Consider the following 15,508-nt stretch of genomic DNA (forward strand, 5'->3'; position numbering starts at 1 on the left):
GATACTCTGCCTTGTCACTTATATGTGAACAAGCTAAACCTCTCTCCTTCCTTATCTTTCAAAAAAGTAAGGCCTCTCATGAGGGGTGAAAATGGAGACTGGAGATAGTATGGGACACCTTGTAGAGGGCCTGGCACATGGCAAGTACTCCAAATACTTAAAAGCCACAAACAAGGTTCTTAATCAAAGACCTCAATCTCAATGTGTTTAGAAAATAGCCTAGTACCTCTTACATAAAGAAGGAAAATGACAAATTTGACTTGCTCCTCTTTAAAATTAGGAAGAACAAGACATCAAAGAAGATGGATTTCTTCCATAAACATTTGATTAGTAGGATGCTAGCCTTAGCATTGGAATACTGGAGAACTGACAATGAAACGCCACAGTGTGTTGGTTAAACCACTAACGTATTTTCATTGATTCATACTTCTGATAGTCTCTTAATTTTTGTCAAGACTTTCTAGCTACAATTTCTGAAACTTTTGAGAATTTGAAACTGCTCCTCTTCATCAGAGTAACTGGCATATTGTTTGCATAACTAACTACTCAGAAATGGAGATATCAAAATGTCCTAATAACTCTTGCAATTCCATATCATCACCTGGATTTTATTTTATTTTATTTTATTTATTTATTTATTTATTTGCGGTACACGGGCCTCTCACTGCTGTGGCCTCTCCTGTTGCGGAGCACAGGCTCTGGACATGCAGGCTCAGCGGCCATGGCTCACGGGCCCAGCTGCTCAGCAGCATGTGGGATCTTCCCGGACCGGGGCACGAACCCGCGTCCCCTGCATCGGCAGGCAGACTCTTAACCACTGCGCCACCAGGGAAGCCCCATCACATGGATTTTAAACCACAATTCCATTTAAATTATTTTAACATACGTCTATTCTAGACCATTTTGCCTTGGTGGATAACTAAATTAGACACTAGATACAAAGAAAGTGAAAGAAACAAACCACCCTGTAGTATCAGCAGCAGTTCAGACAGAAAAATATTCAGAAAGAAGGCAGAGGGCTAGGAGTGAGTTCCACCTGGGAAATTTCTATGCCTAATTCAAATACTTTTACTGGTGACACAAATGTTATTTAATCACCAAGTTCTATAGCTTCAGCAATATACCCAGCAGTGCACTGACAGATAAGACTGAGATAATGACCTTGTTTTTTCAGAGACAAGGAAAGAGTGCAGTTTCAACAAAATATCAAATATCAGACTCATTTTCCAAAGACTATTAATTGGCAGGAATGTCCAATTTAATAAATGAAATATTCTTCCCATGATTAACAGTGTGGTTTATGAAATGCTGTCAGTCCTGCCCAAGTTCAATTCACTCCATCAATCATGAAGCTACACACCTACAGTTTAGTTCTGGGAACATGGCAAGTACATCGAGGGTGGTCTCTGAGGAATGACTGGAGAGACATCACATCCTGCTTCTAAATATTTTTCTCTCTTCAGTGTATCCTTGAAAAAATATCAACATGTTACCTGGAAGAAGTGACCCATTAATTCACTCTTTTTTTTTTTTTTTTTTTTTTTGCAGTACTCGGGCCTCTCACTGTTGTGGCCTCTCCCGTTGCGGAGCACAGGCTCCGGACGCGCAGGCTCAGCAGCCGTAGCTCACGGGCCCAGCTGCTCCGCGGCAGCATATGGGATCCTCCCAGACCGGGGCACGAGCCCATGTCCCCTGCATCGGCAGGCGGACTCCCAACCACTGTACCACCAGGGAAGCCCTAATTTACTCTTACGTTAACACTGGATAAGCAGAGGACAAGAAGCATATATAGTTATCACTTATTGAACAATCTCAATAATTAGTTTCTAGAATTTGATTGAAATTGAAAGGTTTGTTTTAGAATGCCAGGCATACTGGTTTACAATTCTAACTACTCATAAATAAGTACAAGAAAATATCCTGTTGGACTATGGGATACTAGTTCTACGTGTACTATCTCATTGAATACTCACAACAAACCTATGGAATAAGTATTGTTATTTTCTCCAAGTTTACATATGACATAACCAAGGCTCAAAGAGGTTAAGAAATGTGTCCATGGTCACATAAGTAAAAAGCAGCGAAGCTAGGACTCAAATCAGGTCTGTCTGATTTGAGCTGGTGCTCTGAACCACGGTGCCCACTGCTCCTGACTTCTCAGTTCCGAAGAATGAAAATGTGGATAGACATGACACAGGGCCCTGTTAGGGGAAGGCCTTGAGGGCAGCAAAGGGAAGGATCAGGGCAGCATGAGGTCGGTGGGCATCTGTGGTGGAAGCTGCTGAAGGAGGGAGCGTCACCCCTAAGTGAACCTCCCCAATTGGGCCAGGGTGATGTATAATATACAAGGCAACCTGACCCTGACACAGGTCTTTTGCAACAATGGAATACTGTTGTAGCTGAAGCAAGTCAGGGGTGAGAAAGACATTTATGAATTCTTCAAACAATGCAGTATTGTTAGAAAGACAGCTGTAAATAGCATACTTGAGTGGCAAATTCAAAGAGAGAAAGATGGCATCACTTTGAACAAAGAGTATTATATACCCTAGAAAATGCAGAAATTTATGTAATGGAATAATGCCTTTAGAACCCTAAAATAACTTACAAATTCATTTTTCTCTAAGTTTGTTGAGCATAAATTGCATTGAATAGTAAACTTTTATAACTTAAAAAATATATGATGATAGACATTCACTGCGCCAATACTGGGCTCAAGTTCATCAGGGAGGTGATGAAACTAATCCTTTTTTATTATCCAAAAAAAAAAAGGCTTGATGATTAAGAAAAAAATTTGCTCACATCATACCATGGCCTAAAATATCTTTAAAAGTGTCTTTCCATAATTCAGTTCTGATTTTCAAACATGGAAATGTGAAAATTAAACTAAAAAGTTACATGTATTTTACAATGTTTTTCCTATAAAAAGTCATGTCTTTTTTTCTAAAGAGAATACCTGAATTTGTAATTGGTAGCATATTTTGTCATTCTTATGAAAATAACAATTCTTCAAAAACTCCAACTTTTTTCTGGAACCACAAAGACTGTTATATATGTCTTGTTTATTTGTTTAAAGGTGCACATAACAACATCTGCAGGTTTAAAATGATTCATTCAAAATTATTTGAATGCAGTTATACATGTGGAAAAGTTTAATTACCAGCTATCTATATGATTGCAATACTACCCAGAGGGCTGTACTTCTTTCTTAATTAAAAATATTTGAACTTAATAATAGAGAACTCTATTAAGATATGAATAAAACATTGCAAGAAAGAAGTTTACCAAGCAGTTAGCAAATCAATTTCAGTAAGCGTTTCTTAAAAATTACTAGTACTCTTCCATATTAGGGGATTAGGAAGACAATTTTCTTGCACCTCCTTTTGTAACAGCCTTCATTTTTCTTCTGTCATAAAGTTGCTTCACGTTGGCACTTTGCGAGAGCACAGATTTTCAATGGGATGTTCACTTACAATTCCTGATTGTGGTACCTTGATGCCTAGGTTGATGGCTCAGACACATCCAGTCTGCCACAGCCCAGTAAATGACATGACCATCTGTCTGGTTACTCAAGTCCTAAACCTAAGCATCATCCTTGATTCTGCCTGTTTCTTCTTTCTTACATCCTGTCAGTCCTACTTCCCCATTAGTCCAGTAATCTGCTATGTCTCTTCATCTCCACTCTGAACTATCAGAGTAATGCCTCAATTGCCTTCCCTGCTTCTATGCCTGCCCTATTGAATCCATTCTGGATGCAGCCAGAGGAGACTTTTTGAATATAAATGTCATTGCCTTGCTTAATAACCTTCAAAGACTTACCATTGCATTTGGAATAAAGGCCACCCTCTTCACCATGTCCTTCCTGACCTTACATGATCTGGGCCTGTTTACCTCTCTGATGTCACCCTCTTCTACTTTTCCCACCTACACGGGCCTCCTTTATTCCTCAAGATGCCCATTTTAGGAGCTTTGTACCTGCTGTTCCTGATGCCTAAAACATTATCCTCTAGTTCTCTGCATGGCTGCCTTCATCTTAAACTTTAGCTCTCACCTCAAATGTAACCTACTCAGTCATTTACTAGGTAAAGTGCCCACAATTCTATCCATCCTACCACTCTATTATATCACCCAGTTTTTTCCTTCCCAAGTCTTTATCGTATAAAGTTTATAATCACTGTATGCACTTGTTTATTTGTTTCCTGTGTCTTCCAACAGATATAAGCTCCCTGAGGAGAGAGGCTTCATCACTGACATTGGTCAGTGTATCTCTAGCAGCTGGGAGAATACCTGACCTGATAAGCTGTCAACAGAAGAGGAGATGCTCTTACTTATTCAGAAGTAGAACGAGAATAAGTATACTCCATCACCTGGAGGTCCTTTATTTTAGAAACCTAGCTTAGGTGGTAGAACCTCCATACATATCAGAACTCTACATATAGGGACTATGATGCTAGCCAGCAAAGGTAATTTCACACCTGCATTCATATTAATATTAAATGGACTTCTAGTTCCAGGAGAATTCTCAAAATTTTCTTCTTGCATCAAGCACAATTCTTTTGAGTCATACCAGTAGAATCTTTCTAGGCCTGTCTGAGCTCATCAGGCCTGTGTTACAATTCAATACTGGGGCCACACTATTAAGTATTAAATCTTATATATATTGAAAGAAAAAGAGGTTTTTATTGAAATTAAATCTGATTTGTGGGGACTTCCCTGGTGGTGCAGTGGTTAAGAATCTGCCTGCCAATGCAGGGGACACAGGTTTGGGCCCTGGTCTGGGAAGATCCCACATGCCTCGGAGCAACTAAGCCCGTGTGCCACAACTACTGAGCCTGTGTCTAGAGCCCTCGTGCCACAACTACTGAAGCCTGAGTGCCTAGAACCTGTGCTCTGCAGCAAGAGAAGCCGCCACAATGAGAAGCCTGCGCACCACAACGAAGAGCAGCCCCGCTCGCCGCAACTAGAGAAAGCCTGCGCGCAGCAATGAAGACCCAACTAAGCCAAAAATAAATAAATAAAATAAATAAATTTATTTTAAAAGCCCTGCAGTTTGTGGATGCAATTAAGTTAGAAGAAGAAATAAAAAACATCCAGATTGGAAAGGAAGTAGAACTATCTCAATCTGCAATGACATGATCTTGTATATAGAAAATCCAAAGGAATTCACAAAACACTATTAGAACTAATAAATGTTCAGCAAGAATCCAAGATACAAAATCAATTTAAAAATCAATTGTATGGAGGGACCTTCAAGATGGCAGAGGAGTAAGATGTGAAGTCACCTTCCTCCCCACAAATACATAAAAAATACATCTACACGTGGAACAATTCCTACAGAACACCTACTGAACGCTGGCAGAAGACCTCAGACTTCCCAAAAGGCAAGAAACTCCCCACATACCTGGATAGGGCAAAAGAAAAAAGAAAAAACAGAGACAAAAGAATAGTGACGGGACCTGCACCTCTGGGAGGGAGCTGTGAAGGAGGAAAGGTTTCCGCACACTAGGAAGCCCCTTCACTGGCGGAGACAGGGGGTGGTGGAGGGGGGAAGCTTCGGAGCCACGGAGGAGAGCACAGCAACAGGGGTGCAGAGGACAAAGCGGAGAGATTCCTACACAGAGGATCGGTGCTGACCGGCACTCACCAGCCCGAGAGGCTTGTCTGCTCACCCACCAGTGGGTGGGGGTGAGGGCTGGGAGCTGAGGCTCCAGCTTTGGAGGTCAGATCCCAGGGAGAGGACTGGGGTTGGTGGCGTGAACACAGCCTGAAGGGGGCTAGTGCGCCATGGCTAGCCAGGAGGGAGTCCGGGAAAACATCTGGAGCTGCTGAAGAGGCAAGAGACCACTGTTTCGGGGTGCACGAGGAGAGGGGATTCAGAGCACAACCTAAACGAGCTCCAGAGATGGGCGCGAGCCGCAGCTATTAGTGCAGACACCAGAGACAGGCATGGGACGCTAAGGCTGCTGCTGCAGCCACCAAGAAGCCTGTGTGCAAGCACAGGTCACTATCCACACCTCACCTCCTGGGAGCCTGTGCAGCCCGCCACTGCCAGGGTCCAGTGATCCAGTGACAACTTCCCCAGGAGAACAGACGGTGCACCTCAGGCTGTTGCAACATCACGCTGGCCTCTGCCGCCGCAGGCTCGCCCCGCATTCTGTACCCCTCCCTCTCCCAGGCCTGAGTGAGCCAGAGCCCCCAAATCAGCTGCTCCTTTAACCCCGTCCTGTCTGGGCGGGGAACAGATGCCTTCAGGTGACCTGCACGCAGAGGCAGGGCCAAATCCACAGCTGAAGCCCAGGAGCTGGGCAAACAAAGAGAAATGGAAATTTCTCCCAGCAGCCTCAGGAGCAGCAGATTAAATCTCCACAATCATTTTGATGTACCCTGCATCTGTGGAATACCTGAATAGACAACGAATCATCCCAAAATTTAGGCGGTGGACTTTGGGAACAACTGTAGACTTTCTGCATCTAATTTGTTTCTGGTTTTATGTTTATCTTAGTTTAGTATTTAGAGCTTATTATAAGTGGTAGATTTGTTTATTGATTTGGTTGCTCTCTTCCATTCATATATATATATATATATATATATATATATTTATCCTTTTTCTCTTTTTGTGAGTGTGTATGTGTATGCTTCTTCGTGTGATTTTGTCTGTATAGCTTTGCTATTACCATTTGTCCTAGGGTTCTGTCTGTCCATATTTTTTTTTTTAGTATAGTTTTTAGCTCTTGTTAGCATTGGTGGATTTGGTTTTTGGTTTCGTTGCTCTCTTCTTTCTTTCTTTCAATATTTTATTTTAATAACTTTATTTTAATTTATTATTTTTTCTTTCTTTCTTTCTTTTTTCTCCCTTTTCTTCTGAGCTGTGTGGCTGACAGGGTCTTGGTGCTCAGGCTGGGTGTCAGGCCTGAGCCTCTGATATGGGAGACCTGAGTTCAGGACAATTGGTCCACCAGAGACCTCTGGGTCCCACATAATATCAAACGGTGAAAGCTGTCCCAGAGATCTCCACCTCAATGCTAAAACCCAGATCTACTCAACGACCAGCAAGCTCCAGTGCTGGACACCTCATGCCAATCAACTAGCAAGACAGGAACACAACCCCACCCATTAGCAGAGAGGCTGCCTAAAATCATAAGTTCACAGACACCCCAAAACACACTACCAGACGTGGTCCTGCCCACCAGAAAGACAAGATCCAGCCTCATCCACCAGAACACAGGCACCAGTCCCCTCCACCAGGAAGCCTACACAACCCACTAAACAAACCTTACCCACTGGGGGCAGACACCAAAAATAACAGGAACTATGAACCTGCACCCTGCGAAAAGGAGACCCCAAACACTGTAAGTTAAGCAAAATGAGAAGACAGAGAAATACACAGCAGATGAAAGAGCAAGGTAAAAACCCACCAGACCAAACAAATGAAGATGATATAGGCAGTCTACTTGAAGAAGAATTCAGAGTAATGATAGTAAAGATGATCCAAACTCTTGGAAATAGAATGGAGAAAATACAGGAAACATTTAACAAGGACCTAGAAGAACTAAACAGCAAACAAACAATGATGAACAACACAATAAATGAAATTTAAAATTCTCTAGAAGGAATCAATAGCAGAATAACTGAGGCAGAAGAACGGATAAGTGACCTAGAAGATAAAATAGTGGAAATAACTACCTCAGAGCAGAAAAAAGAAAAAAAAATGAAAAGAATTGACGACAGTCTCAGAGACCTCTGGGACAACATTAAACATACCAATATTTAAATTATGGAGGTTCCAGAAAAAGAAGAGAAAAGAAAAGGGACTGAGAAAATATTTGAAGAGATTATAGTTGAAAATTCCCTAATATGGGAAAGGAAATAATCAATCAAGTCCAGGAAGCACAGAGAGTCCCATACAGGATAAATGCAAGGAGAAACATGCCAAGACACATATTAATCAAACCATCAAAAATTAAGTACAAAGAAAAAAAATTAAAAAGCAACAAATAACATACAAGGGAATCCCCATAAGGTTAATAGCTGATCTTTCAGCAGAAGCTCTGCAAGCCAGAAGGGAGTGGCAGGACATATTTAAAGTGATGAAAGGGAAAAACCTACAACCAAGATTACTCTACCCAGCAAGGATCTCATTCAGATTTCACAGAGAATTAAAAGCTTTACAGACAAGCAAAAGCTAAGAGAATTCAGCACCACCAAACTAGCTTTACAACAAATGCTAAAGGAACTTCTCTAGGCAGAAAACACAAGAGAAGGAAAAGACCTACAATAATAAACCCACACAGGCGCTCAGAGGCCCGGTTGCGGGCTGCCAGGCCATGCCGTGCAGAGTTTGTGGCCGGTTCGCCTCAGTGCTGTGGGGGACACGCGCACAGCCACCCGCGGTCGCCCAGAGGTGTGTGCACACGTCGGTGCCGCGGCCGTCCCCAGACCAGAGTGAGCGGACGCGGGAACCGCCCTGCACCTTCGACCCAGCGCTGCTGGAGTTCCTGGTGTGCCCGCTCTCCAATAAGCCGCTCCGATATGAAGCATCGACAAATGAACTGATTAACGAAGAGTTAGGAAGAGCCTATCCAATTATTGATGGGATTCCTAATATGATACCACACGCAGCTAGGATGACACATCAAAATAAGAAGCAAGAAGAAATGGAGCAGCATTAGATCATACTTAAAAACGACAACACACACAACTAAATTTTCTAAATACCATCCACCTTTTAAAGAGTCAGAGTGGAGGGTAATAAGTGGAGGAGAAGAATGTTTCTGTCTCTTCCTATGTTGACTGTCCTTATTCCGTTGGTCTCGTTAGCAGGGCTGTTACACTCGGCCTCTGTGGAAGAAAACTTCCCACAGGGCTGCACTAGCACAACCAGCCTGTGCTTTTACAGTCTGCTCTTGCCGATCACCGTACCCGTTTATGTTTCTTCCACCTTTGGACCTGGATGGGTATTAAACTTTCCAGGTATAATTAATACAACCAGAGCCAAGATGGTATATCCTAATGATATGCTTGAGTGTCTACCTCTGAAAGCTCAACTACATGGAAATACTGGACACCCACTTAATTTGCAAGAAAGATGCTTTGCCTAGCTTCTGTCAGAGGTTTAGGACTAGGGGAGGCTTAAGCTGCAGAGGCTTCTTTATTGTACTTTGGTTCTGCCCTTGTTTTCTGAAGGTTCTTATTTATACCTGGGGTATCAGGAGAAACATTTCAACAAAGTGTCTTGTTGGAAATTAATAGCCCCAGCCATCATCTGATGACATTATTTCTTATCCCATTCATAATTAAGAGTTACTAATCTGAAATCTTATATGTTTATTTTACATTCAGAGTCTGGTAAAGTCACATGTTAAGGATGACAGAAATAATTCCAGAGGAGCTCTGTTGGGGTAGTTGTAGAGAAATGCATTTGAACTAATGTGGTATAAAACTGTAATAAAATGGAAACTTCATGTATTTGCCAAAATTCTGAGTTTGTAAAATTACCTTCATTTCTTCGGCATCACATGCTTACATTAATAATAAGAAAATAAGATATTGACACTTTCCAGAAAACAATTTGTAGTTTTGTGAGGTTTTTATCCCCTTTGGTCACTAGAGTGTGATTCTAAGGAAGAGAAAGTGTAAAATATTCTAAATTTTAAACTTAGAATATTTAGAGAGACACATAATAGCCAAAATAGAATAATTTCCCAGGAAAGTACGTGCCTCTGGAGGTAGAGGTGGGGTTGAAAGATTTGCAAATAGCTGATTGTGTCCTACTGAGTTGAGGGCTATGTTTTGGGGCACATTTCAGTTTATTTTCCTGCCATAGGAGACCTATTTAAATAGCACTACTAAGGGCATGAGCATTTTACACGTTAATAGTTCCTGATTTTCCAGAACTTTCAACAAGATTGATTAGTACAATAACTCTTTCAGAAGTATAACATAAATATTTCAGTAGTTACCCTAAAGAAACCTAAGAACTGAATATAACCTTAACTGATTCTTAATAGAACCTTAAAGTAGTTTAACAGAACCTTTATATAGCGATTCTTCCTCTTCAAAAGACAAAACAAGAGGTTGGATGTGTTTTCTGTTGCATTAATTCAATATATATACTGTAGTACAAGTCATGTTTTAAAAACTACTCTATGGCAAGGACTTCCCTGGTGGCACAGTGGTTAAGAATCTGCCTGCCAATGCAGAGGACACGGGTTCAAGCCCTGGTCCGGGAAGATCCCACACGCCGCAGAGCAACTAAGCCTGTGCGCCACAACTACTGAAGCCCACCCACTCTAGGGCCTGCATGCCACAACTACTGAGCACACGTGGTGCAAATACTGAAGCCCGCACGCCTAGAGCCCGTGCTCCACAACAAGAGAAGCCACCGCAATGAGAAGCCTGCACACCACAATGAAGAGTAGCTCCCACTTGCTGCAACTAGAGAAGGCCAGTGTGCAGCAATAAAGACCCAATGCAGCAAACAAACAAACAAACAAACAAAAAACCCTCCTCTATGGCAATATAAAATAACATGAAAGATAATAGAGGTACCCATCATTTCCTGAAATGTCAATATTTTTCTTTTTAATTTGCTATAAATCTCACTATGGTCAGTGTAAACGAAAGAATTTTGCTGATAAAATAAGCACTGTATTCTGAAATCGACTGTGGCAATGATTGCACGATTCTGTGACTATACTAAATCCATTGAGTCGTACAATGTACATGGTTGAATTGTATGCTATGTGACTTGTATATCAATAAAGCTGTTACCAAAATAAATAAATAAACCCAAAACAATTAAGAAAATGGTAATAGGAACATACATATCGATAATTACCTTAAATGTAAATGGATTAAATGCTCCAACCAAAAGACATAGACTGGCTGCATGGATACAAAAACAAGACCCGTATATATGCTGTCTACAAGAGACCCACTTCAGACCTAGGGACACATACAGACTGAAAGTGGGGGGATGGAAAAAGATATTCCATGCAAATGTAAATCAAAAGAAAGCTAGAGTAGCAATTCTCATATCAGATAAAATAGACTTTAAAACAAAGACTATTACAAGAGACAAAGAAGGACACTACATAATGATCAAGGGATCAATCCAAGAAGAAGATATAACAATTGTAAATATTTATGCACCCAACATAGGAGCACCTCAATACATAAGGCCATAAAAGGGGAAATCGACAGTAACATAATCATAGTAGGGGACTTAAAAGCCCACTTTCACCAATGGACAGACCATCCAAAATGAAAATAAATAAGGAAACACAAGCTTTAAATGATACATTAAACAAGATGGACTTAATTGATATTTATAGACATTCCATCCAAAAACAACAGAATACACATTCTTCTCAAGTGCTCATGGAACATTCTCCAGGATAGATCATATCTTGGGTCAAATATCAAGCATTGGTAAATTTAAGAAAATTGAAATCGTATCAAGTTTCTCCTCTGACGGAGCTGGAGGAATCAGGCTCTATGATGTCAGACTATAGTACAAGGCTACAGTAATCAAGATAGTATGGTACTGGCACAAAAAGAGAAATATAGATCAATGGAACAGGATAGAAAGCCCAGAAATAAATCCACTCACTTATGGTCACCTTATCTTTGATAAAGGAGGCAAGAATATACAATGGAGAAAAGACAGCCTCTTCAATAAGTGGTGCTGGGAAAACCGGACAGCTACATGTAAGAGAATGACATTAGAACACTCCCTAACACCATACACAAAAATAAACTCAAAATGGATTAAAGACTTAAATGTAAGGCAGGATGCTACAAAACTCTTAGAGGAAAACATAGGCAGAACACTCTATGACATAAATCACAGCAAGATCCTTTCTGACCCACCTCCTAGAGAAATGGAAATAAAAACAAAAATAAACAAATGGGACGTAATGAAACTTAAAAGCTTTTGCATAGCAAAGGAAACCATAAACATTCTCTCTCAGAATGGGAGAAAATATTTGCAAATGAAGCAACTGACAAAGGATTAATCTCCAAAATATACAAGCGGCTCATGCAGCTCAATATCAAAAAAAAAAATAAACAACCCAATCCCAAAATGGGCAGAAGACATAAACAGACATTTCTCTAAAGAAGATATATAGATTGCCAACAAATACGTGAAAGTATGTTCAACCTCACTAATCATTAGAGATATGCAAATCAAAACTACAGTGGGATATCACCTCACACCTGTCATATTGGCCATCATCAAAAAATCTACAAACAATAAATGCTGGAGAGGGTGTGGAGAAAAGGGAACCCTCTTGCACTGTTGGTGGGAATGTAAATTGGTACAGCAAATATGGAGAACAGTATGGAGGTTCCTTAAAAAGCTAAAAATAGAACTACCATACAACCCAGCAGTCCCACTACTGGGCATATACCCTGAGAAAACCATAATTCAAAAAGAGTCATGTACCACAATGTTCACTGCAGCTCTATTTACAATAGCCAGGACATGGAAGCAACCTAAGTGTCCATAGACAGATGAATGGATAAAGAAGATGTGGCACATATATACAATGGCATATTACTCAGCCATAAAGAGAAACGAAATTGAGTTATTTGTAGTGAGATGGATGGACCTAGAGTATGTCATACAGAGTGAAGTAAGTAAGAAAGAGAAAAACAAATACTGTATACTAACATATATATATGGAATCTAAAAAAAAAAAAAAAAAAGGTTCTGAAGAACCTAGGGGCAGGCCAGGAATAAAGATGCAGACGTAGAGAATGGACCTGAGGACAGGCGGAGGGGGAAGGGTAAGCTGGGACGAAGTGAGAGAGTGGTATGGACGTATATACACTACCAAATGAAAAACCAATAGCTAGTGGGAAGCAGACTCATGGCACAAGGAGATGAGCGAGGTGCTTTGTGTCCACCTAGAGGGGTGGGATAGGGAGGGTGGGAGGGAGATGCAAGAGGGACAAGATATGTGGATAAATGTATATGTATAGCTGATTCATTTTGTTATATAGCAGAAACTAACACACCATTGTAAAACAATTATACTCCAATAAAGATGTTAAAAAAAAGGGAAAAAAATCAATTGTATTTCTACACACTAGCAATGAACAAATCAAAAAATGAAATTAAGAAAAAATTACATTCACCGTATCATCAAAAAGAATATAATAGGAATAAATTTAAGAAAAGAAGTGCTAGACTTGTACACTGAAAACTATAAAATATTGCTGAAAGCAATTAAACACATATAAATGAAAGACATCCTATGGATTGGAAGGCTCAATATTATTAAGATGAAAATATTCCTCAAAGTGATCTATAGATTTAAGGGAATTACTATAATTACCCCAGCTGTCTTTTTGCCTGAAACTGATAAGCTGGTCTGCAAATTCATATGGAAATGCAAGGGACCCAGCATAGCAAAAACAGTCAAGATAAGAAAGAACAGGGCTTCCCTGGTGGCGCAGTGGTTGAGAGTCCGCCTGCCGATGCAGGTTACACGGGTTAGTGACCCGGTCTGGGAAGATCCCACATGCTGCGGAGCAGCTGGGCCCGTGAGCCATGGCTGCTGAGCCTGCGCGTCCGGAGCCTGTGCTCCACAATGGGAGAGGCCACAACAGTGAGAGGCCCGCATACTGCCAAAAAAAAAAAAAAAAAAAAGGAAAGAACAAAGTTCTTCCTGATTTCAAAACTAGTCTATAAAACTATAGTAATTAAGACAGTGTGGTACTGCATAAGGATAGACATATGATAAATAAAATAGAATTGAGAGGTCAGAGATAAACCCTTACTTGTGTGGGTAAACTGATTTTTAAAAAGTGTGGTGAGACATTTCAATAGGGAAGGAATAGTCCTTCAACCAGTGGTGCTCGCACAACTGAATAACCACATGCACAAAAATGCAGTTGAATCTCTACCTCTCACTATATACAAAAATTAACTCAAAATGATCATAGAATTAAATTTAAGAGCTAAAACTACAAAATTCTTAGAAGAAAACAGGAGTATATTTTTGTGACTTTGGATTAGGCAATAGTTTCTTAGATATAATTCCAAAAGCACAAGTAATAGAAAAAAATATATAAACAGGATTTAATCAAAATTAAAATCTTTTAAGCTTCAAAAGACACCATCAGGAAATGAAAAGACAACTTAGAGAATGAGTGAAAATATTTGCATATCATATATCTGACAAAGAACTTGTATCCAAACTCTTACAACTGAACAATAAAAAGACAAAAAAATCCAATTAAAGAATAGGCAAAAGATTTGAATAGGTATTTCTCCAAAGGAGAAACACAAATGGCTAATAAGCACATGAAAAGACGCTCAATAACTTTAATGATCAGAGAAATACAAACCCAAACTACGATGAGATACCACTTCACACACACTAGGATGGCTTAAATAAAAGAGAGACAATAAGAAGTGTTGATTACGATGTGGAGAAGTTGCCTCCCCTCCCCCACCATTGCTAGTGGGACTGTAGAATGGTACAGACACTTTGGAAAACAGTTTGGTAGTTCGTTACAAGTTAAATGTAAAGTTCCATATGACCTAGCAATTCCACTCCTAGGTATATACCAAAGAGGACTGAAAACATATCTCCACACAAAAACTTTGATATGAAGGTTCATATCAGCATCAATTCATAACAGCCAAAACGTGGAAACAACTGCCTATCAACAGATAAATGAATAAACAAGTATGGCATATCCATATATCAAATTATTATTCCTGCATAAAAAGGGATGAAATGCTACAACATGGATGGACCCTGAAAACAAAGTGTTAAATGAAAGAAGTGAGACACAAAAGGCCACATATTGTATGATTCTATTTACGTGAAATGTCCAGAACAGGCAAATCCTTAGTGACAAAAAAGTACATTAGTGGTTGCCAGGAGTTTGGGGGGAAGGGGGAATGAGGAATGACTGTTAATGGGTATGGAGGTTATTTTGGGGTGATGAAAATGATCTAAAATTAGATAGTAGTGATGGTTGCACAACTCTGTAAATATTGTAAGAAAAAAGTTGACTTCTATACTGTGTGAATTAAATCTCAGTAGTTATTTTTTTTAAAAAGTCACCCTGTGGTTTTTTGGGATCTGAAGAAAAATCCCTTTGTGGAATTAGTAAGCACACAACACTCTTTTGAGGAAACTTTGTTTTCACAGGTTTTTGGCAGCAAACATCAAGTGGAGAGAATGTCAATTATTAGAATGCTTTCACTATGACCATGAATTTTTTTTTGAATGGCGTCTCTTTAAGAACCCTTCATTCCCATTGTAAATTTACTTTGAAATGAGGAAGAATGCCGATGGCTTCAATAATTTTATATCCTATTAAACTGAGATTATCACATTTACAAATGTGAGCCACAGACTGTAGTGACCACATGGGTTGTTGGAGAGTAAATTTTTTTAGCCTGAACTTTGACACTGAAGTCAAACCTCTCTGCACAAAAGGGAAGCAATGCCTTTGTGCCTTTATCCCCTCATCAAAGATAAAGCTC

At 40.0% G+C, this 15,508-nt stretch overlaps 2 protein-coding genes and 1 pseudogene across 9 annotated transcripts in view; 2 read left to right on the plus strand and 1 right to left on the minus strand.

Moving 5' to 3' along the window:
- The window catches only part of CFAP20DC (CFAP20 domain containing), a 276,608-nt gene that overhangs the window by 67,479 nt on the left and 193,621 nt on the right, over positions 1-15,508 (minus strand). The window lies entirely within an intron of this gene.
- Positions 8,322-8,666, plus strand: LOC132497740 (protein preY, mitochondrial-like). Its single transcript, XM_060111197.1, has one exon. It carries the CDS (start codon positions 8,322-8,324, stop codon positions 8,664-8,666), a length of 345 nt encoding a protein of 114 aa, XP_059967180.1.
- On the plus strand, positions 8,763-8,977 carry LOC132497711 (phosphatidylinositol N-acetylglucosaminyltransferase subunit Y-like; annotated as a pseudogene).

The sequence above is a fragment of the Mesoplodon densirostris genome, chromosome 10 (genome assembly GCF_025265405.1).
Source record: "Mesoplodon densirostris isolate mMesDen1 chromosome 10, mMesDen1 primary haplotype, whole genome shotgun sequence".
Lineage (NCBI taxonomy): Eukaryota > Metazoa > Chordata > Mammalia > Artiodactyla > Ziphiidae > Mesoplodon > Mesoplodon densirostris.